The 24,359-nt window shown below is 38.9% G+C and overlaps 2 protein-coding genes across 2 annotated transcripts; one reads left to right on the forward strand and one right to left on the reverse strand.

Annotated features, from left to right (window-relative positions):
- Positions 1-2,598: 2,598 nt before the first annotated feature.
- LOC103481811 (testisin) lies at positions 2,599-11,871 on the forward strand. The gene is made up of 7 exons (XM_008437573.2): positions 2,599-2,891; positions 3,741-3,755; positions 3,872-4,034; positions 9,879-10,147; positions 10,242-10,387; positions 11,231-11,525; positions 11,852-11,871. The coding sequence occupies exons 1-7, from the start codon at positions 2,834-2,836 to the stop codon at positions 11,869-11,871; spliced, it is 966 nt and encodes a 321-aa protein (XP_008435795.1). The 5' UTR covers positions 2,599-2,833.
- A 4,494-nt stretch (positions 11,872-16,365) lies between these two features.
- aldoab (aldolase a, fructose-bisphosphate, b) lies at positions 16,366-22,691 on the reverse strand. Its single transcript, XM_008436810.2, has 7 exons — positions 22,583-22,691; positions 21,097-21,215; positions 19,855-20,121; positions 19,619-19,779; positions 18,523-18,781; positions 17,073-17,272; positions 16,366-16,994 (listed from the first exon to the last, which is right to left on the reverse strand). Exons 2-7 carry the CDS (start codon positions 21,206-21,208, stop codon positions 16,902-16,904), a joined length of 1,092 nt encoding a protein of 363 aa, XP_008435032.1. The 5' UTR covers positions 21,209-21,215; positions 22,583-22,691; the 3' UTR covers positions 16,366-16,901.
- Between the last annotated feature and the right edge of the window lie 1,668 nt (positions 22,692-24,359).

Below are 24,359 nucleotides of genomic sequence, written 5' to 3' on the forward strand. Positions count from 1 at the left end.
AAGATGGGCACATCCGACAACATAATGCAGTAGTTCATACTACACGGTTTTTTGCCCCTATTTTCCTCTTATGATAATCTTAAATCGTTGGCTGATCTAAGATTGTCGCTTGTGGTTTCGTAACCGATCATCCTGCGGTGTGTGGTGTGTTACGGTAGATCATCGTGGCCGCTCCGATCTAAATCAGGGGTTTTACCCAAGTGGGAGCGTTGACGCTGAATGTGACAGGTAGCCAATCAGAAAGCGCGGATTCTCCTCCGTGCTTTCTGTGGGGAAATAACGCAGGAAAATCCCAAACAGCGCAACACAAAGTCCAGCGGACATCGGAGATGATTTGTGGAAACAACATTAATGTTTATTCAACATTTCGTGCAAAGAATATAGAAATAATAAGGAGATGAGTTGGAGCCAAATTGCTACCGCAGTTGATAAACCCAGTAACTTTTCAGCTGATCTTTGTTAATGTGACATAAATAGGTTATAATGATTTTCATTCAGTCAGGACTTTAGCCACATGCATTGCAAAGCATTGATTAATGCCTGATTTTAAAATTAGTTAACTGGACTTGTAGCCATTACTTTGTGCCCATGTGGCTGGACACCACACGGCACGATCGAACCTGATCGAACCGTTATACCTAGGATTTCTGTCGGCTAATGTGTGGTCTCTCAGGTTTAGAAAATGGGCCAACAATCGGACGTGTAGTGTGCCCTGGGCATTAGACTAAGGAAATGAGGAAGGGAGGGTCAGTGGAGAGCACCGGAGCTGAGCCTTTTTTCATTCAGTGTCATCAACAGAAAGAAAAAAAGGCAGGAAGAGACGATAAAGCCGATAATTAAAAGTTAGGGCCACTTTAGACAGAAAAAAGAGAAGTAAATGTCCCCCAAAAAATTCAGACATTTTGAGATTAATTTCAGAAATTTTCAAGAAAAAACAAGAAAATATTTGAGCTCCAACAGCTAAAAATGTAGAAGAAAGCAGAATAGAACATTTTTAGATTAATCTCACACATTTTCTTGAAAAGACATGGACATTTCTGAGTTTGGATTTTAGAAAAAAATATTTAGTTTAGAAAAATATAAAAAGCTTAGAATAATTTAAGAAATTTTCTAGAAAATGTTTTGAAAATTTCTGAGTTTGAAAAGTCGAAAGTTTGTTAAAAATTAATTAGAAATGTTGGTGTTAATCTCAAAAAAGTTCTTGAAAAACTTGAATTTTTCAGTTTGAAAAGTCACAAATTTTCAAACTAAATTTGCATTAAATTTCTGAGCAGAGGCGCAAAAAGTGGGTATGCAGGGTATGCAACGCATAGGGGCGCAGCACCAGAGGGGGCGCCAAAACCCCGTCTGRAGGGGGCGGCGCGCCGATGATGTTTTCCCGTACACTTTTGCGCGCCTTACGCTCCTTCACCTCGCGCACATAACGAGGGAAGTGGAGCGAGTTTTACCATTCCCCTCGCGCCGCCTTGGAGGGAGGGGGGGGGGTGCTGAGTGAGCGTCGCTCCTTCACCCTTACGTTCCTTCCCTCGGTCGGGGGGAGGGGGGGCGCCGATCTATGTTTTCGCATCCACCTGAATAATGTGTAGTTGCGCCACTGTTTCTGAGTTTCAAAAGTTGTGTCCCTTAGTGGGGTCGGGAGGTGCTGGTGCCCATCTCCAGCTAATGTTCCGGGCGAGAGGCGGGGTCACCCTGGACAGGGTCGCCAGTCTGTCTCAGGGCAACACAGAGACAGACAGGACAAACAATCATGCACACACACCCAGGGACAATGTTGCGTTTTCTTGTTCAGTACTCATCTTTAAAATGAATCACACTTCTTTTCGTTAGATAGCTGTGTTCACTTTATTGCTAACGTTCAGCCTTCGGTTAACTTCATCTCTACTTCGCTTGATCGGAACAGTGCTGCCTTTACACAAGAACTCGCACTCACTCCCCCTGGTGGACAACAGCAGTACAACATGCACATAAACAAAGTGACAGGATACAGAACTTTACCTTCAGCTTTACCTTCCAAAGTAAATTAGAAAACATGAACACATAACACAAAATAACTCAAAGACAAGTTAAGATGAGAACATATTCTAACAGACAATTTGGAGAGGCCAATTAACCTGACAGTCATGTCTTCATCTTAATCTGAGAAATTCCTGAAAAGACCTGTAAGTTAGTTTAGTCTCACTTTAAGTACTAAGATATTTCCACTAGAAACTAAACCTAAATTAATTGGTAAGATTTAGTATTTTTGCAGTGTCTTCAGCTGCCATATTGACGTCATTCATAGCATCACCTGCCCTGTGTGAATGTCTAGAAATGGTGTGTGTTGTTTTCCACAAACCAAATGCCTTTTTTTCCAACAGAGGTGTGTCTGGGGTCAGATTACAACTATGATACACACACACACACACACACCCCCGCAAACACACACACACCCCTACACGCACACACACACACACACCCCCGCAAACACACACACACCCCTACACGCACACACACACACACACACACACACACACACACACACACACACACACACACACCCTTACCAGAGATGCTAGAAAAGAACAGGTTGGGTTGCTTAGATAGAAAGCACAAGACGTCAAACATTTCATGAAGGCTCTATAATTAACTGTAAACTATTGTAGGTTTTTCAGGTTTTGCATCTATGCAAAGTCAACGTGTCGGAGCTTACTGGCATGAAGAGAAACAGGCTTGGACAGGGAGTGTTTTCCTTGATTTTTTACTGTACAGATAAGCAACAAAGACATGAAGCTTGGATAAAAGCTTTCTCAACAGCTTGTGCGGACAGAAAGCAGGAGGCTTGGTTGCGAACAACATGGCAGCGGCTTCGACTCTGTGGGTGGTGTTGATGTGTACGGTCCTCTCTGGCCGAGGTGGGATTAATTACTAATTATATTAATTATATTTACCCTGCTTGTGTGTGTGTGTTTTGTGGCAAACAGGTGAATATAAACTGCTTCAGCTGATTCTTAGTGATGTCTTAGTGTTTATAGTGCGATCCGTTTAAATCCTCAAGAGGTGAATTTTTGCGTTTAAAAGAATTCAAAAAATTGTTTTTCCTGTTCAATTGTACCTGTAAAATTTGAAATTATGACATTTTATATAAAAATGCATTGTAAAATCACATTACCAAGTATTTCTGTCTAGTTTTTAGTGTAAATATCATAGTACACTTGAAGTAAGACAAAACTAATTTGCAAGTAACATTTCAGCAAGAAACAGGAGCTTGTTTTAAGTGAATAATTAATTAATATTGAGGATAAAGTTATAGTTCCACTGGCAGATTGTTTCATTTATAACAAGACATTTTCCCCATGTTATGAAAAAATACTTGTATGTTAGTTTTGTCTTATTTCAAGTGTAATAAGACACTTGCACTAGAAACTAAACCAAAAATACTTGGTAAGACTTTGTTTTTGCAGTGACAAGCATTTTTCAGGTTTTTGTTGTGTTTTAATACAAATGAGGATTATATATAAATTGACCAAGGAAGTATAAGCTTAATTTTATCTGTTAAATTTACGGTAGCACAGGCAGGAAACAGCATCATGACAGTACAAATGTTTATTACTGCAAATTGGGTTCTAAAAATAAAACATGACGGAGTTTAGTACAAAGTTCACTGTTCTCAAAGAAAGCGCCAACAGCAGCGCCCTCGTGTGGTCATGTTGACACACTGCGATCATCAAGCTGTCATTAATTTTCATTTTCTTTCCCTGCAGGGCTGAAAGCTCAGGGTGAGTGCAGTGACGCTTTCCAACTCTTTAAAGTTGTAAATAATGAAAATTACTCTAGTAATTATTATTATTACTATACTCCTGGATAAATAATTATGATCGGTTTGCTTTGTCAGACTGCGGAGTCGCACCTCTAAACACGAAGATCGTGGGCGGTGATGGCGCGACTGCCGGGTCGTGGCCGTGGCAGGTCAGCATACACCGGACGTCGAGCCACGTCTGTGGAGGGACGCTCATCAACAGCCAGTGGGTTCTGACTGCGGCCCACTGCATCTCGACGTAAGACCCACTCAACATGTCGTCCACTGTGTGTGGAGCATTTATGAGAAAAGGAGAAATACTTTTTTTTCAAAAAAGACCTGAAACACCTGAATATAATCAAGTGATAATCATTCAGACTTAAAGCTCGGAGCTAAAGGAGAAGAAAGCAAATAAAAACAGAAGAGCATAAAGAAGAAATCAGTTGACAAACTTTAGCCTTCAAGTGCCTCTGCTTTAACACACCTAAAAAAATAAAGTATATAACTTGTATTAAAAAAAAAAAAAAAAAAATATATATATATATATATATATATATATATTACATATATATATATATATATATATTACATTTTTGTTAAATGTGTCACCATGTTGTGACGGTAATTGAGACAGATGATCTGTAAAAATAACTTCCTCCATCTCTTCCCTAATCTCCTATTCCCGTCTGAAGAAATCCACCGCTTGAAAATCAGCCAATCAGAGCCAGGAGTGCCTTAGCTGTCAATCAACTTTGTGTACGCTCTACTAAATGTGCTAATGGCTAAGAAACAGCTCACCATTCCAGTAAAACTGTTTATCTATCATCTGTGGCTATGCTAACTAGCATTAGCATTCCTGGCTGATTATGGTATCGGGAAGAATCTGCCACAACAATCACTGTTGTGTAGTGATTGACAGCACTAAGACCCGCCTCCTGGCTCTGATTTGTTGTTTCTAGTTGACGTTTGAAGAAGGCAGACTAGCGTGAATTTTTTTCAAAGACTATCTCTCTTATATTGTACAGTCACAGTTTCAACTGTTTTTTAATAGTTACATATTAGAGCTTTCATCAAATAACTACATTACAGTTCATTTATTTCACACAGACACAATGTAAAACATTTAACTGTTTAAAAGGAGAGATGCTTGGTTCAAGATTATAGCAAAAAATGTTACTTTTCACATGGACATGTTGGTGCTATTAAGCATTGATGTACAGATTATAAATTTTTTGGGAAGACAGTTTAATAATCCCAGTGAGGATCTGACAGAGAATCTATGAAGGAAACTAAAGATTAGGGTGATGGTAAGAGGCCCTCTAGCCTTAAAGAGTTGGGAGCTTACTAGCAAAGATAAAATCATCAAAACACCAGTGGAAAAGTTAAAAACGTTTCTGATCCAGCTTTGGTGACTGCAGCTCCCCCAACTGGAGAGAACAGGTAGCGCACCAGAAAAAACAAAACGAAAAGGAAAGAAAGGGGAGTCGGAAGGATCCAGAACGGTCAGGAAATGACAACTTCCTGACAAAGTCATTAGTTCAACAAAAAGTATTTTAAATCTGAATATTCCAGGTGTATGTGTACTTTGAGCTGATCACCTGCCTGCAACATAAAACTAATGCAGATCGAATACTGAATGCAGATAATGCAAAAATACATAGACACATTTTTTTTTAGTGTTTCAAAACCCCTTTTCTGATTCTTTAGTAGTTAATATTTACAGTTTTCTGGGAACCTCAACTTTGGATTTTTACTACCTTTAACTAGGTGAAATAATCAGGAGTAAACTGTTTAAATACCCATTATGTCTATAAAAATGTGTAATTATTGAAATAAATACATTTTTCAGTTACATTTTAAAGACTTGAGTCACACTAAACTGTTACTGCAAAAAGTGGCTGACTATTGCGCAATAACAACAACAACAAAAAATCTTACCAAGTAAGTTTGGTTTAGTTTCTAGTGCAATTATCTTAGCACAGTTGAAATAAGACAAAACTACCTTAAAGGTAACTTTGTAGCAAGATATACTTGTTTTAAGTAAATTATTCCTTAATATTGATAAAAAAAAGCTGATAAATTAACTTATAATATGGGAGAAAAGATAAATAATCTGCCAATGAAACAAGTACTTTTTCATCAATATTAAGAAATTATTTACTTAAATCAAGTGCCTATCTTGCTACAAAGTTACTTTTAAGGTAGTGTTGTCTTATTTCAAGTGTGCTAAGATAATTGCAACAGAAACTAGACCAAAAGTACTTGGTAAGACTTTGTGTTTACATGGAAAACCACAGTTTGTTCAGCAGAAACTCTTTGGAAAATTCAACATGACGACATGAGTACTGGTCAGCAATACTAACTTCAGAGGAGGTAAATGTCTCTGGATACCAGTAACATCTACCTTTAAAAACACTGAGGTGACATTTAAACGTAGCAACAAGACAAATATCTTCCAGGCAGCAGACAAGAGACTTCCTCAGTGGTGAAACACCCGCCTTCAGCTGCGCGTCGTCGGCTGACACGCAGCGCCGGGCCAAATAAGGAACACGTCGAGTTTCCCACAAGTGTTTCTCATTCTGACTGGTCACCAGTGCAGAAAGTCACAAACTGACCAACTTAAGGACAGAAAACCTGCAATGACTGAATAAAACTTCATATTTAATACGGTGGGAGTTTTTTAAATGAATGTTGTTTTAGCGATGGATAAAAGCGGATTGTTGTTTTTTTTATTCTGTGGTGGGTTTTTTTAAGGATCCAGTTTCTTGTCTTTTTGACCTTTTAAGGCAATCAAACACATGAAGGAAGTGTAGGAAGGGGTAGTGATGTGTAAAACAACAACAACAACAAAAAAAAACTCGAAAGTCCCACTGGTTCCTTCAGTTTACCGCAGGTATGGCACCATGTCCCACTCTGCTGGAAATCCACTAACCAGAACTTCTTTACTTTATTTGATTTACCTGTAAAGGAGGAAGTGAAACATTTTGATTCATCATGAGTCTGTTGATGGCTTAAATACAGGAACAATTATTAGTAAGCCGCCTCTTCTCAGAAGGACACGCTATATTGCCGTAAAATCATCACATTAGTTTTGAAACTGTGTAACAGATTAAGGTTTTACTTCCATGAAAAATCAAGAAGCAGTACAAAGAAAGATTCTCCTCTCAGTAAACAATGACTTCACCTTTAAAACAGTGACATTAAAAATGCAGAACATAATTCAAATCAGTTCCAGTCACCAATCTTGTGCAGCTGCTGGCTAAAGGTTTTTCTCGTGGTATGACGTTAAATCAGATTAAACATTTCCTGCTTTCATGCTGACCTGAGCAAATACAAAAAGGTATTTTTTTTTATCATCCCCTTGTTTCAAATGAAGCTAAATATTGTAAAATCACAACTCAATATTGTTCTCAAAGCGACTGCTAAATATTCCCAGTATATCTATTCTCATATCCCAGCATTTTTGACTAAAGTCCTACGGGGTTTAGAGTTCCAGTTGACGGCGTTTCAGCTAAAAACCTAGAGGTTGGAGTCCTTGTCAAATGGCGTTTTGACTAAAGTCCCAGATCGGGTTTGCGTCCCAGATAAGGATCGGGGTGTTTGAAAAGGGGTGCGGGTTTTAATGTTTTTATCTTTTTTAATCTTTTTTTTTTCAAAATCTCTGTCTTTCTTACTGTTTATTCAATGTCACATACTGTTTTCCGCACTATAAGGCGTACCGGATTATAAGGCACACCTTCAATGAGTGGCCTATTTTAAAACCTTTTTCATATATAAGACGCTACAGTAGAGGCTGGAGTTACGTTATGCATCCACTAGATGGAGCTGCACTACACGGCTTGTCAACAAAACAGTCCGACTCCGGTCGGAGAGGAGAACCTTCCGCGACTGGGTCGGGGCGTGGCCGGACGATGGTCACCCTTCTCCGTTCGCGCACAGCATGTTGGTGGAGAACGTGGTGCTAAATGACCTGCAGACGACCTGATTATAGGCGGTCAGTAGGTAGATAGGACAGTCAAACTTTATTAACAAATCAGCGTTCTGACAACTATCCCAGCATGCACCAAGCGCTTCTTCTTCTACGGGGGAAAATGAAGTCGGCGGCTGCTTACCGTAGTTGCTGGACCTGTTGTGGCTCAATATTGGTCCATATATAAGGCTCACCGGATTATAAGGTGCACTGTTGGCTTTTGAGGAAATTTGAGGAAGGTTTTTAGGTGCGCCTTATAGTGCGGAAAATACGGTATGTAAAGCACTTTGAAATGCCTTGCTGCTGAAATGTGCTATACAAATGTGCTGAATGTGCATCATCAGGCATCTTGGCTGCTTTCAGATCAGGAAGAGTTTCTAAGGCAACAAACAGGAAATTAATTCTCTGAACCTTTAAATAATTCACAATGTGAATCACAATAAATTAAATCTGCAGGGAAGAAAGACCCAAAAAATGAATTCAAATTGATATAAAAAAAAACTCAAGACAAGCCATCGCAATGCTCAATGGCAGTTGTTGGTATTACTTTTTTTCTCCAAAGGCCTGGTTCTTTTGAATATTTTGTTTCCCTGAGTAAATAAAATTATTTAACTATAAAAAAAGAAGCAAGAACAGAACAAGTCTACCTCTTTAAGGTAAAGTACACAAACTGTTCGAGGATAATGCCAAGTAATTTGCAACAGATCAAATTATGATGACGACAATTGATTACATTTGAGTTAATTGGAAACACAAATTTAAATTGATTGAAAGGAAAAACACCAAACATGCTGCTTCCCTTATGTGACATTGTGGAAAATTCAAAAGAAATTAGATATACATAGTTAAATACAGGTACAAAATAGCAGTTGACCAAACACTATGTCGTTTTGGGAAGGTGATGTATTCTGTGTCCCAGAGATGGAAATATTTTTGGTTAAATGTGCATCTCGACTCTAGAATAGAAGCAGAAAAACTCATGAAAAACTGGTAAGAAAGTGTTATCTTTTGTTTTATTTTTTGCATCTTCTGCCCTGGTTGTGTAACATATGGTAGCTATGTTGGTCAACAGAGGTGCAGTTGCTCAATCAAGTTCAAACATTGTGCAGCTCCCGACTCATTTCACTTTCTGCATAGCCTGCCTTGCTGCAGGATGGTGACATCTAACTCAGCAAGTCCAAATTCAACACCTGCAGCTTTCTAACCTGCTCTCTACAGAAAACAAGTAACTAGAATGTGTTTTTTCAAACTTCATGTTCAGAGGTTCAAATCTGACGTAAAAAAAATGGTTCAAGGTCTGTTGTGATAAGAAAATCTGTTATTAAAGGGGATCTATTACGCATAATTCACATTTTGCATGTTTTTATACTTTCATTTTTTTTACTGCTTTCTTACTGCTTCTAAAAACACTCAGCCGTGTTTTCGCAATAATGTTAATGTTTTTTGGTGTCTGGTAAATGAGTCGTTTCAAAAATCCCAAGTGCTAAGTCAATGGGGAATGCACTATTACCTAGCAACCCTCACTGGTTAACTAGCAACCAAATCAGAGCTCCAGGATTGTACTGTACAATGGCTGCAAGAAAATACAAAATGTTTTGTTGTTGATTTACACTCCAGAAACCACTTGCTGCATTATTGTTGGCTGTACAAGAGGCTCCACTTCTGCTTTTCATACCTGTATGGTTGTATATTTGTGCATCTGTTTTCTGCTATTTTCACGTGCAAGTGTAAGCGCTGAGTTGGGGGGGGCGTGGCTAGCAGCAACTTATTTGGATTTAAAAAGACAAGAGGACCTAAAGGCTCATTCTGAAAAGAGCTCACAACAGGCAGAGCAAAGTAAAATCTCATTATCTAAGAATGACTTTGTGCAAATAAATGTAACAAACATGTTTTGTATAAATTACAGACCTATCCTAACCTGTTCAAGGAAACACAATAGGTCACCTTTAAATATGCTTGCCACCTTAAATGGCAAGAAATGGTATTTGAGGCTTGCAGAAAGTAATACATGAGATTTGGGTGTTTTTGGGACAGAAAACAGTAAAAAAAGAAAAGAAAAACATCAAATAAATTAGACACATGCCTAATTACAAGACCATTTCTTTTCTTATTGTTTAATTCCTCTAAACGCAGGACCACACCGAATGAGTGGACCCTCTACTTTGGAAGAGAGACCCAGGCTGGCCCCAATACGAACGAGGTTTCACGGCAGTTGAGCCAGATCATCGTCCATCCAAACTACAACAACTCGCTCTACAACAACGACCTCGCCTTGATGAAACTCAGCAGCTCGGTCTCTTTCACCAACTTCATTAAACCCATCTGCCTCGCCAGCTCCCTCAGCCAGTTCTTCAACGCCACTTCATGCTGGATCACCGGCTGGGGAAGACTATTGAGCAATGGTGAGGATCCTGTGTGGAGTTTTGTTTGTCAAATTTAACGTTATTATTTTTTTATTGGATCATCTAATGGTAATTTTCACATTGTGATCCTCAGTGTCCTTGCCAGCGACCTCTAGGCTACAGGAAGTCGAGATTCCTGTCATTGGAAACAATGAGTGCGCCTGTAGCTACACAGCGACAGACGCAACCATCACGGGCAAAATGATGTGCGCCGGGCAAACGAAGAAAGGAGCATGTCAGGTGAATCCCTATAAAGAGTTAAAACGTCTAAAGTCGACGTGATTAACCGAGCTAATACACAATTACAGCCTCAGCTCAAAGATTCAACTCACATTATTTTTATGTCATAAACTAACTAACACAAAGCAACGTGAAGAGAAAGGAAAGTGATACTTAGTTTTGAGGTTTTTTTTTTGCAAATAAAAAGTGTTGCATGCATTCATGTTTCGCCTCAACAGCTGAACCACCAATTAGAGCAGAAAGTCTCAACCAGACAACCACGTCCTTCCGAAACAAATAAAGCTCTGCAGATAAAGCTCACCATGTTTCAGTACAAGGTGACACCAAGTATTTTTGTCTAGTTTGTAGTGAAAATATTTAAATTCACTTGAAATAAAACAAGACTAACTTACATGTAACTTTTCAGCAAGATATTGGAACTTGTTTTAAGTAAATAATTATTTAATATTGATGAAAAAATACTAGTTCCACTGGCAAATTATGTCACTTATAACATTGGGAAAATGTGTTGGTATAAGTGAAATAATCTGCCAGTGGAACTAGAACTGTGTTGCTAGGTAACGGGCTGGGCTCCGCTGGTGTTGCTAGATAACAGTGCCAATGGAACAAATTTTTTTTTTAAAGGGATTATTTACTTAAAACAAGCTGCTACATCTTGCTGAAAAGGTACCTGTAAGTTGGTTTTGTCTCAAGTGTACTAAGATATTTGCAGTAGAAACTAGACAAAATACTTCAGATTTAGTTGTTTTGCAGTGTAATCTGACAGTTTTGCAAGACACCACATTGTTTTTTATTGTTGTGTTGCTTAACTGTGTAACTGTGCATTTTGTTGTGCTGTGTTAGGGAGACTCCGGTGGACCTCTGCAATGCAAGCAGGGCTCCAGGTGGATCCAGGCTGGAATCACAAGCTATGGGATTCCTTGTGCCACTGCTGGTTTTCCTGAGGTTTACGCTCGAGTGTCGGAGTTTCAGACGTGGATCACAGACACGATCGCTGGCACCACAGCGGACTTCGTGACGTTCAGCTCTAACGGCACCGACGCAGACACCAGCTTTACGTGTCGCAACTCAGGCGATCTTTCCACTCAGTTCTCATTTGCCGTCCTTGTGACTGTGATGCTGCATCCACTCAATGAAAGTTTTTTTTTTTTTTTTTACAGTTTTGCTACACTTTAAATGGTCTTACAAAATAATTATATTTTAGAATAAATAATGTTGGTCAGAGTTGACTTTGTATAAATAGTTTCAGTGCATTTGTCATAATTAGTGGTGCCATAAAGACCCAAAAGTCTAATTGAAAAAGGGAGACTGGAAGCCATGAAAAACAAATGGTTGTACTAGTTTTTCCAAAATAATTTATTTATGCTAAATGCAAAAAAACCTTTTCAGAATTTTTTTAAATTCAAAAGTTTACATAAAGTTGGTCAGTATCAGACATAACTGTCTTTTAAACCACCTGTGCAGTGCAAGTGATTGCGTACTAATGTGGCGCCGCACCTCTGCAGGAAGACTGAATGCTGCAAGTCAGTGATGAAGCAAACTGCTGGGTTTCCTTACAGAGAAAGTTTGTCAAACTAATTTGAATTGAACATGATGTTTGGTAACTAGGAACTATTGCAATAACCGCATGATTGAGCTGAAGTGACTTTTTTTTGTAAAATTCCATTGTGAAGTTATTTGAATCTTAATAAAACAATCTAGTAAAATAATGTCCATCCATCCATTTTCTTTACACCCTTGTCCCTTAGTGGGGTTGGGAGGGTTGCTGGTGCCCATCTCCAGCTAACGTTCCAGGTCAGAGCTGCCTCTGTCACCCTGGACATGTCGCCAGTCTGTCGCAGGGCAACACAGAGACACACAGGACAAACAACCATGCACACACACTCACACCAAGGGGCAATTTGGAGGCCAATTAACCTGACAGTCATGTTTTTGGACTGTGGGAGGAAACCGGAGTACCCAGAGAAAACCCACGCATGCACAGGGAGAACATGAAAACTCCATGCAGAAAGACCGGGGCCGGGAATTGAACCCAGAACCTTCCTGCTGCAAGGCAACAGCTCTACCAACTGCACCACTGTGCAGCCTTAGTAAAATACTATATAATAATCAATATATATTGTACAGTTTTGGCTTGATTACTGCTCTGAATGTTGTTTGTTTCAGCAAATTTCTATTTTTTTGAGTCTCAAAACTCCAATTTATGATTAATCAATTACTAAATTAGTTGACGATTATTTCAGTAATCCATTAATCACAATTAATCCAATTAATCGTTTCAGTCCTATTCATAAATTGCATCTGGTTGCTTTTAAGACTGTTTAACACCAAGATCCCAATCTAAACTGCACTTTTTCCTGCACTAGAAATAAACTTCTGTTATGTCACATTTATAATCCAGGAAAATAAAAAGTCGAGAATTACTAATCAGAAGTGCTTAAAAATGGGGATGAACTTACAAACTTCACATTTATTTATTTTAAATAAATAAATCATTTTTATTAAATCATAAAAATGATTTAATATCAATTAAATCATTTTTATTGTGAAAGAATATGCAACAGAGATGAGGGGAAAACATTTTACAGCATTTTTCACATCTTCAGCAGGCAGAAAGTGCATCTGTGCCTGTTCAGGATTAGAGAGCAAAGCATGACAACTATGGCGCTGTGGCGCAGCTGTCTGTGTGCACGTCCACAAGAGACGGGGGGCTCGTGATTGAAATGACACTCTGGCCTTTTTTAGACCGAGGCCGGACATGACAGAGACGATGTTCAGGCCTAAGATTAAAAAAAGAGAAAGAAAAACAAATAACTGATCTCAAACTCTGCAGATAAAAGTTTCTTCAACAGTTGGGACTTTCATTACTTCTCTGTCTGGTGTTTATTTTTGCATAAATTGTGTTGAATGTGTCACTTATCTATGTGCGTAAGGAGGAAAGAGATAAGGAGTTTGACACTTCATTGTGTTACTCATGAGGGCGTGACGTTTTTGGTCATTTCACAGACTTCAGAATCTAAATCTGGTGGTGTCCTCGCCAGGACTGTTTCCTCTGCAGCGGCGAAAAGAAGGAACTTGTGAAATGTCACAGAAATTCGTGTGAAAAGAGAAACCGAACCCAGCAGAACAAAAGTACAAAGGAAAATTTAATCACCCATTAAAAAAGGAGAACAGAGTTCAGTCTGGCATGAAAGAGCAACCAATGTGTGAAGATGACTCAACATGAGAAAACAGGGCAGAATTTAAGTTATTTTTCATGCATGGCGACAAGAAGTCCCAGTTACATGAAGCTGTAATATAATGAGAAACTACAGGTAAGTGAAGATCTTGTTACTGTGAATTTAAGAAGTGAAAGAAAAAAAGGGAACAAGAAACAACAGAACAAAACTGTAAAAAAAAAAGAGCATTCAAATGTTTTCACTGTCTTGTGCTCATTATGTGTCACATAAACACTTGGCTCCCCATCAGGGGTTTGATAAAAAATACTAAAGGTCACTGGAGGTCAAGTATTTGAACTACTGTGTTCTGACTGATGGGTGGAGCTGTTTGCCTTCGAGTCAAACAGCTCCACTGTTTACAAAGATAGTTGACAAGTTTTCCAAATCTACAAAAACCATCTATAACCCAATAACTAGAAAGGAAAATTCGGTCTTCAATGTTTTAATAATCTGTAATCTCTCTCAGGTCCTGTATAAACCGAGGACTTTTTTCTTGCTAAAACTGGAGTTTTATGTCTAACAACTAATTTATTTATTAGATAATGGCTCCTTTATGGTTTAAAAATACTACTTTTATTTTTTTTTTTGATTTTTCTAGACATTCAGGAGAACCTTGTGTCTTTGCAAGAAGCTGCTAAAAAATAAGGGTTAAACTGCTTTAAAAGAACAAGAGTAGCTGCATTTCCATTGACCATCTGATTCCGGAAATTGGAATTACGAAAATAAATTGGCTCAACAGAAACACACCAACTGAAAAAAAAAGTTCATTCAATAACAATGAGCTGGATTTTCGGCTGTATCAAAATTGCTGTATTTCGTAAATGTGCAGGGGAAAGACATTTTTTTGCATCACACGAGTCGTGTGATCAACAACAGGATGTTACTACTGAAGGAACGACGAAGAAGACGACAGGAAGTGGCAGAGGATGATCTTTTAAATGACAACGCATGAATAAATGACTTCGCTTGAAATTTCAACTGCTTTTCTTTTTTTTAAGGGTTTTGTTGGCTCTAGTGGCCTTTATTTGAAAGTAGTTTGACAGGAAAATATTGACCCACTTTTGTTTTTGCTGGCACGTATGTGAGAACGTGTAATGTGTGTTTTTATTGAGATACATGTTTTAATTTATTTATTTTATTATGGTGTTCACATGACTTTTACTGTGTGAATTGTATTTAATTGCAGAAGCAGCTTTGTTTACTGTATAATGTCCAAGACAAATTTCCCCGTGGGGGTAAAAGTATCTGTCTGTCTGTCATGCAAACGAGTGACTAAAACAGGATGAACCTCTGAACTGTAAGATGTCATTTAGTCAGATGTTTGTTGTTCTGCTTTGACTTGTTACTGTGTAACCGGACAGATCAGGAACTGTAATCTGGTAATCAATACATTTATTTATCATCTGAAACTGAATCAGAGTTTTCCTGAGGAGACAGACAGGTACAGACAAGGACTCATTTCGAGGAATCACTATGTTCATCATGATTTAATCTGTTTTTCTTGTGCAATTTCCTGTTTCAGTATTGGGAAGGACATTCCTACTAACAAAAGGGAAAGTCAACCACAGTTACAGTTATAATGTCAGACATGAGCTGATCGCTTTACAGCTCTACATTCCTGCAGCTGAAATAATATATTAATTACATTTATGATTTTATTTCATTACTGTAGGTTTTCTTTAAGCTAACAATGTTTAGAAAAAGCAATCATTTAGATTTATGTGAATTTGCAGCAAGCATCAGATAAAACTGTGGTAGAAGATTAATCTGGAATAATCAGCCTCTCAGACTATTTGAAGTTTTAAAGTAAATATTATTATTGTGCAGAATATTAATGCTTCATAATGTTTCACTCTGCAAATTCAGTCAGAAACAACCAGAGCCAGGAGGAGGGACTTAGCGCTGTCAATCAAGCTCATGCACAACCCGTCTCTGCTAAGCTATAGCTGGTTCACTACTACAAAGCCTGAAGCTAATGCTAAAGCTAGCTAGCATAGCCGCTAATGATTTATCTTCCTGTAACATTAAGTTGTTTCTCCAGCATTATGATATTGACCGGCGTACACAAGGTTGGTTGACAGCGCTAAGTCCCGCCTCCTGGCTCTGATTGGATGTTTTTGACTGGGAGCGGTTCATATTAGTAGCACTGGGAGGAGAGCTCAAATTTTTTAACAGATTATCTTGGATTATACTGTCAGGACACAGTGACAATTTTAAGAAATATAGAAAAACCTTAATTTTTTAAAAGTTACATACTGCAGTTTTAAGTTAATCTCCATTGTGTTTTGCTGTAATGTTCAAACAACTAATTTCCTGCATTACAGATATTTACTACTTGTAAATTAAGTCAGCAGAGAAGTCGCTTTGTTTGGACTGTGGCTCTGCATGAGTCAGAACAGGTCTGTGGCTGTTATGGAAATCAACCGCTGCCATGTTTAGAGGTGACAAAGTGAGGATGACATTCTGCGATGGGCCGCTGTGACTAAAACGGGTTTAGCATTTGTTGCGACTGACGTTTGGTTGCCCAGTGATAACACCTTTTATCTTCTCAGCACCTTTCTTGTCACACATTGCAAAAGCCAATAAGTTTTCTTCCTCTTTCCAAAACACAGATCATTTTATCTGCAGAAATGCAGAAGTTAATCGTGGAACATATCTTTGAGGCTGCTTTTTTTTGCCACTAGTGCAGCTTTTCTCCCTGCTTCAGTTTATCACTGTTATTATGTGACATGCAAAGAGAAGAGAACTACAAACTGGAAGTAAAGCAACATGTTTGGATACAAACTTTATTTCACGGTATTTGTACACTGCAAAAAACACAAATCTTACATTTTTAGTTATGTTTCTAGTTGAATAATTACTTAATATTGATGAAAAATTATTAGTTCCACTGATAAAAATCAATATTAAGGAATTACTTACTTAAAACAAGCTGCTATGTCCTGCTGAAAGTTAGTTTTGTCTTATTTCAAGTGTGCTAGAAACTAAAGATACTTGGTAAAATTAGTATTTTTTGCCGTGTAAATGTTAAACTCTGTACTTGTCCGAAGCAGACCAAGGAACAAAATGTGTAAAAACAAAAAGGGAATCTTCACCTGTACAAAAAGGTGTTTAGAAATAAAAGGTAAGGGAATGGAGACAAAACATTTTCCACTTCTTTCTCTTGCGGCCAAAGTGTTGGTGTTGCTCTTACTGGTGAACAAAGGATGTTGAAGGCGCTCCTTTATGTAGGAAATCCCCTTTTCATAAATGGTGATGCAGTAATGGTGAGTAGAAGGTGGGGAGTGTGTTTATGCTTAATAAGCATGATTAGCCACAAACAGTGAGTCTCCACCAGCAGCGCTGGTTCCAGAGGAAACGTATTTGCCCTGGCAGGCCAGGCTGTTGGCCTGAAGGAGGAACATTAAAAGTACATTAGTGGATTTATTCTGAATTCATTCTGCAGTATTTTATATTTGAAAGCTTACCAGAGCTCTCTTGATGAACTCATCTTGGCATGCCTTTCCGTTCTCCTTCTTGCCCCCCCAGGCTTTCAGGGCGGAGGCCTGCAGGGCGCGGCCGTATGAGAAGGTCAGAGCCCAAGGTCGGTGCAGAGGGCACTGGTTCATGGCATTCAGGTTAACAGAGGCCTCCTCCTCGCTCTGGCCGCCAGAGAGGAAGGTGATTCCTGTACAAGGAATGGAAATACAGTCAAGTATCAACTTTCCCTGAATATTTATCCAGAGCAGGCCCAAGGCATATGTGAGCTAAGGGGCTGCTTAGGGCCCCCATCACCACCAGAGGGCCCCCAAGAGCATCATTTGATTTTATTTTGTAGTGATAGATTACACATTTAAACTGTCTCACATTTTAAGAACAAAACATATTAAACTTGCTAACTTGCTTACTACAAATCCAGTGTTTGTCTGCAAATGCTACTTCCAAATAGTTAAATTAATACGTCACACTTACAGCAAACACCGTTCTGCATTTCAAAATGCAAATTAATTATAGCATCTTTGCTTGTTTGCTACTCCTGTAAGATTAAAACCAAGAGAAATAATAAAACGGGTATGATGCGCACTGCAAAAAATACAAATCTCATCAGTATTTTTTGTCTAAATTCTAGTGTAAATACCTGAGTTCACTTAAAATAAGACAAAACTAACTTAAAAGTGGCTTTTCAGCAAGATATAGGAGCTTGTTTTAAGTCAATATTTCCTTAATATTGATTAATATCTTTAAGTATTGGTTCTACTAATGCAGTGCTTCTCAACCCTGGTCCTCAGCCTCCCTGCCCTGCATGTTTTAGGTGCTTCCCTTCTGCTACACACATGAATTGTATATCTGGGTGATTAACAGGCTTCTGTGGCACTTGATGCTCATGCAATCATTTGAATCAGCTGTTCTGGAATAGAGGCCTGGAATTGAGAAGCACTGTACTAATGTGAGGAAGTAATATGAAGACATTTCCTCATATTACAAATAAGGAAATGTCTCACTTATAAAATAATTTCCTCTTACAAGTGGAAATCTCTCTTTATTAATATTAAATTATATAATATTACTGACTTAAAACAAGCTCCTATATCTTGCTAAAAAGTTACTTGTGAGCTAAATTTGTCTTATTTCAAGTGTGCTGAGATATTTTTCTAGAAACTAGACAAAAAAAGTACTTGTTAAGATTGTGTGTTTTTGTAGTAAGTTAATAATAGTAGTTATGATTGATGCATAGTGTAGCATAAGACTAATGAAGTATCTAGTATTTGACATATTAATATGAGGCACCCCAAAGTAAAATCTGCTTAGGGCCCCAAAAAGGTTTGGGCCGGCCCTGTATTTATCCTTTATATCAACAAATCCATCAAGAACTGAGGACGTAAAGAAGAAAGCTGCCTTTCTTTTGCCTTTTTAAAAAAGTGTTAAAAGGTCGCTTACCTGGGACTGCAGGGGGCACAGTGCGACGCAGGGCAGTGACCGTTGCCATGGCGATCTCCTGGTTGCTGTACTTGTGTGAACAGGAGTGTCCGGAGGTGACCATGTTGGGCTTGAGCAGGGTGCCCTCCAGGTAGACGTGGTGGTCGGAGAGGGCTTTGTAGACGGCGGCCAGGACCTTCTCGGTGATGTACTGGCAGCGCTTCAGGTCGTGGTCGCCATCAGGGAGGATCTCCGGCTCAACGATGGGGACGATGCCGTGCTGAGGTACACAGGAGCAAAGGCGAGAAGAAAGAATATCAGAGGAAAGTCACTGCTGATGCTAAAGGTGACATTTTATGCTTCCTTGAACAGTTAGCGCAGCTCTATACTAAATGTCTTCATTACATTTTTTGTACTAAATCATTCTTAGATGATGAGATTTTAGTCTGCTCAGTTCTGAGCTCCTTTCAGAATGAGCTGTTTTAGGGCCTCTTGTCACTTTAAGAGCAATGTTTACGTTCGCACGTGAAAACTGTTGAAAACAGAGGTGCATCTGTACAACTGCACTTCTTTAAAAAGTAGAAGTGGAGCCTCCTGCACAACCCACAAGAATGCAGCAAGTAGTTTCAGGACAGTAAGTGAAAAACAAAATACTTCTCTTTTCCAGCAGCCATTGTACAACGCATACAGCAGTAAAACTAGCTGACTAAGCGTGCTGGAGCTCCACTGGCTAGGTTGGTAGGTAACCAGCTAGGCTTTGTTTGGGTAGCTAGGTCAGGGGAAGTGCCTGCTGATTTGTTACTCAACAATCAGGAGCTTTTTTGAAAGGTGTCATTTTCCAGACATTAATTAATTGGCTGGGTGACTTTTGCTGTTTTTAGAAGCAGTTGAGACTCAAATGCAAGTACAAAAACACACAAAATGTGAATTTTGGATAATATGTCCTCTTTAAATTCTAACTTCTTAAGATTTTCCTGACATTGATGGACATATTTTGAGTATTTACAACTTTTGAGGTATGAGCTGTTTTTAAAGTTTAACTTAGCAACTATGCGACTAACGGATACAGAATCCTCAGTGAAACAGATTCTGAACATTCTCAAGAGATTGTTCTCACCATCTGGCAGATGCTGGCGTAGCGAGCCAGGACATTGGCGTTCTCCAAGATGGCCAGCTTTGAGGGGGTGGTGGGCGTGATCTTCAGAACACAGCGCCACTTGGCGAAGTCAGCACCGTCCTTCTTGTACTGTGCGCAGCGCTCATACAGTCCATCAAGACCTGTCGGACGGAACGTATTGTAAAAGTGGCTGTTACAAATCGTTGGTAAAGGATTCCAGCTGCTGTTCTACTCACCCTGGGTGGTCGTCTCGCCGTTGGTCCCGGCCAGAGGGACAACGCCCTTGTCTACCTTGATGCCGACCACCATGCCTCTTTCCTTCAGGTACTGAGGGAAGGTCTTTCCATCGTCGGTCTTCTGGTACATGGTCTCGTGGAACAAGATGACGCCACCAATGCAAGGGACGATGCGGTCGTCAGCAGTGAAGAGGAGCTGGCGGTACAGCCTCCTGTTCTCCTCAGTGTTCTCAGCATTGATGCTCTGGAAGCGCTTAGCCACACTCCCTGGAGGTTATAAAACCACTCTTTGACTGAACTAATGCAGAAGATTCCACATTATTTTTATTTAAAGGTGCATATATCAATGCTAAAGTGTCTGAAAGTTATTTATGTCAGGCTAAAGAGTTATCCAATTAGCATGGGTTTAGCTAAATAACCATTGCTGAATCGACATTTCTAAATTGCTTGTGTGACACTATTTGTGGTTGTAGTTACAGTAAACAAATGGTAATTTAGTGGAAGATATGACATATAATCAGTATTAATACCACATCTCAGCTACTATTTATAGCAGGGATAGAAAATAATGTTTAAATCTCAACCAGACTACTGAATAACATTTAAAGGACCATTTTGAGTTCTGTTTTTTAAGGACAATGTTTTCTGTAATCTTATATACAGTTTATTATTATTATAATCTTGATTTTTTAAATAATTTGTTTTAACACTAAGAACTTTTTGTGTGAACCTTTAAATCTGTTGCTGCTATTTCACCTGAATTTCCCCTTTGAGGGACATTAAAGGTTGCTTCTATTTCTAATGGTTGTTTGTTGTTCAAAATCTAAAGTTTAAAGGCTTGGCCAAAGCCTGACAGGTTAACTCTTTGGTAAACAGAGATTTATTAAAGTGCAGTTTGGAATTACAACGCTGAAGTTTTGGGATACTTTAAATGGCATCCTGTTTAAAAACTAACGGACATTAAGAACTGAACCCTGGACTGAATTAAACTACACCGATAAATGATCCATAGAAACAGTTTAGATTTGTTAATCATTTTCTCTATTTTTGAAAACAACAAAAAAGTACTATTGGTGTTTAAAACAGAGCGCAGCATGGCAATAGCTCTCAATACAGCTGCTATAACGTTTATTGTGTTAAATAGTGTTTAGATCTTGGTTGCTATGATATAAATAGATTTTTAAGGAGGACATTTGTTTTACATTCATGGTGGATTCTCACTGCTCTCTCTCTCTCACTCACCTGTGGACTCATCCGCAGCAAGGATTCCCTTGCCTGGAGCGACAATCTTCTGAGCAATGTCGCTGAGCTCCTTCTTCTGCTCAGGAGTGAGGAAAGGATAAGCGTGAGGCATCCTGACTCTGCGCAGAGAAAGGAAGCGCAGATAAAAATTAGGACCAGCAAAAGCAAACAAAGGAGCTTAAACTTTACCAAGTACTGATCGGGGGGGAAAAGTTCAGCAAAACTGCAACGGTGCAACGTCTAACGTCTGCGGTTTTGGTTTTCTTCTAGATGAGTGTGAAAGTGCTAGATGAAGGGCAAAGACCGAAAGGTTGACAGTGTGAAGGAAGTGGTGGTAAGGAGTCTTTGCATATGTTTTTTTTTGTCTCTCTAAGTTTTGGTATAAAGGGAAACCTGTTAAAGCGTTTGGTACAGTTTCACGTGTATGAGTGTTTTCTGTTACTTCTCAGAACAACGCATTGATGATTATGAGGGCTGTTGTAGATAGAAAAGAACCAGAGGTAAATTTCCACCAAAAAGCTGACTAATTTTGAGATAAATCTCAGAAATTTTTCTAGAAAAAACTTTGAAATTTCAGAGTTTCAAATGTTTTTCCTACAAAATTTCATTTTTTATTTCTCCTCACATATTTTCAGTTTTTTGAGCTCATAAATTTCCTTTTTTCAATAAATAATTATGAGATTGATCTAAAAAATTTCAAGTTTTTTTCTTATAATTTTTTGAACCTCATAAAAGTCCTTGTTTTTATAGAAAGAAATTCTGTGATGAAACTCAACCTTTATGAGCTTTCTGACAAAATTAACTCCACCTTTCTTTGTTTTTTTCTATCTGCAGTGGCCCTAACATGCCGTCGTACTTAGATCTACGCTCCACCCCCACACTTTAAAATCCCTCCTAGCATGTGGCTGACCTATCCCATTTTCCAACCCAGTATCTCTGACCTTTCCCTTCACTTGCTGCCCTCTTCCTGTTGTCTTTGCCTGCTCTATGAATAGACCGAGCTAAATTTACATGGTATGCCACTGCAAGGCTCCGAAGCCGAGGAAAAACCTTCACATGTTCAGCAGCCATGCCACTCTGGAGGAGGATTAACAATGGAAACAGCCCTACTAGATTAAAACTATTTCTAAACAACGACTTGCTAGTTTCCCACGCATTGAAAACAGAAACGCCACCACACTAACCACAGTCTCTGATGCGCTGTCTGCTCACTCATATTGAACCGTAACAAGCTGTTATGTTCACTGTGCAATAAGATTTGCAGGCAGAAGTGCTGTGATGATGTTATTCACCACACGTTAAAAGTCTGTAATAAACACGTAAAAAACTTGTACGAAGCATGTCATCTGCAGTGGTGAGTCTGTGGGTTGCATGCAGCACACATATCTTTTTGCAGTCAACTCGCACTTACAAAATGTGAATCTCTGATTATTCAAAATATTAAATAAAAAGAGAAGATTTTAGACTGCGCTCTTTTTTTTTTTACCTTTGAGTTTGGGAGGAGAGCTGAGAGAAGAGTGGTAGGCAGAAGATCCGGCCTTCGTCTGCGACACCTCTCCGACGCGCTGGCCCTTGTATTTATCCTGCCATTGTGACCCCTCACATTTCAGCTGCCCGGCTATAAAAAGAACAGGACGCAACCAGAGAAGGCTTGTGACATTCAGCGAGCTCTCAGGCTGGAGTAGCATGCTAGTGAGCAGCCACTGAAAGGGCAAAGATGGTTTCGGTGAATGGCAGAGAACGCAACAAAGTTGAAACGGCTGTAGAGGTGAACCGGCAGGTTTGCTTGATCACAATTTTTTTACACTCCTGCACCTAAATTCAGCAATTTCCAACATTTTTTTTTTAGTGTTTTAGTAAAATGTGTACAACTAAAACCCTGTTCAAAATTTATTACATAAACCAAAAGAATTTTAAAGGCTGAATGGTAGAACATTGCTCTGTATTACAGTACCATGGATGTGACGTTTTCACAATTTGTAGTTAAAATCACAAACGATGTGTTTTATGGAGTTTTATGTGATGTAAAGTTAAATGAAAAATTGCAATAAAATCCCAAAATATTTGACTTGCCTGTTGTGTTTAACAGGAAAGTCAAATGCCTATTAAACACAACAGGCTATTTGTGTTTAACAGGCATTTGACTGTTAAACAGTCAAATCAGCTATTTTATTTGTGTGTAAAATAACTGATTTTACACCCAAATAAAATCAGCTATTTATCCTGATACAGTAAATAGCGTCATTTTCAGCATACATGCAGCTGTTCTGTGAAGGTTTGGTAGAGAACATTAGAAAACATTGAAAACTAAGGAACCCAGCAGACGGGTCAGGAAAGTTGGGACGTTTAAAGCAGAATTAGCTTCTAAAACTTTACCCCAAGTTGTTCACTGCATGATCAAAACATTCGAAATGCATTGCACTACCGAATGGTCGTTCACTTAAAATGTTGTGAGGGAGCTTCAATAAGAGAAGCACCGTAACTCTAGAGGAGCTGCAGAGAACCACAGCTCAGGTGGGAGAACTAGTTAACAGAAAAAACTATTAGCTTTGCATTTCAACAATTCTGGACTTTATTGAAGAGTGATAAGAAAACCAAGCAAAAAAAAGTGCAAGAAGGTCCTCAGGGAATTCCTTCTCTGATGGAAAATTAACACTGCACATCATCCAGGATTCACTATTCACACTATGAAGCATCTGTTCTAAATGCAATTGAGACATTCCTCATCCAGATTAACTGAGCTTGAGTTATTTTGCAAAAGTACATGGTTAAAACGTCTGTTTCTAGTTGTGCAACGCTGGTAGAGGGGAACCATAAAACACTTGCTGCTGCAACCGCAGTGCAGTGGTGGAAACACTGATGGGGCTCGAGACAAATACATGCTGCACTTCTGCATCTGTGACTATTCAAAACCTATGCATGATTACTGCCTCATATTTGTGACCTACTTTTGTTGGTCTGTCATATAAAATATAAATAGGTTGACTGAAGAATGTGACTGAAATGAGACAAAATGTGAAAGTTAAAGGGGAATTAAAACTTTTGCAATTACTCTGTAGAGTGTAGGAGCTAATGGTACATATGGGGGCTTGTGCAGCAAGTGACATTGCAAACCTGCCTTTAGAAATCCAAGCCAGACACGGCAACACAGAGCCCTGATCCTTGACCTTTTCCCGAACTTTCTCGCCCGTCTTTGCTTGGCAGGAATGGGGGTCGAACAGCAAGCTCTAGAAAAGGTTTGACGCTTTATATCTGTAATACCC

The sequence above is a fragment of the Poecilia reticulata genome, linkage group LG19, assembly GCF_000633615.1.
Source record: "Poecilia reticulata strain Guanapo linkage group LG19, Guppy_female_1.0+MT, whole genome shotgun sequence".
Taxonomy (NCBI): Eukaryota; Metazoa; Chordata; class Actinopteri; order Cyprinodontiformes; family Poeciliidae; genus Poecilia; species Poecilia reticulata.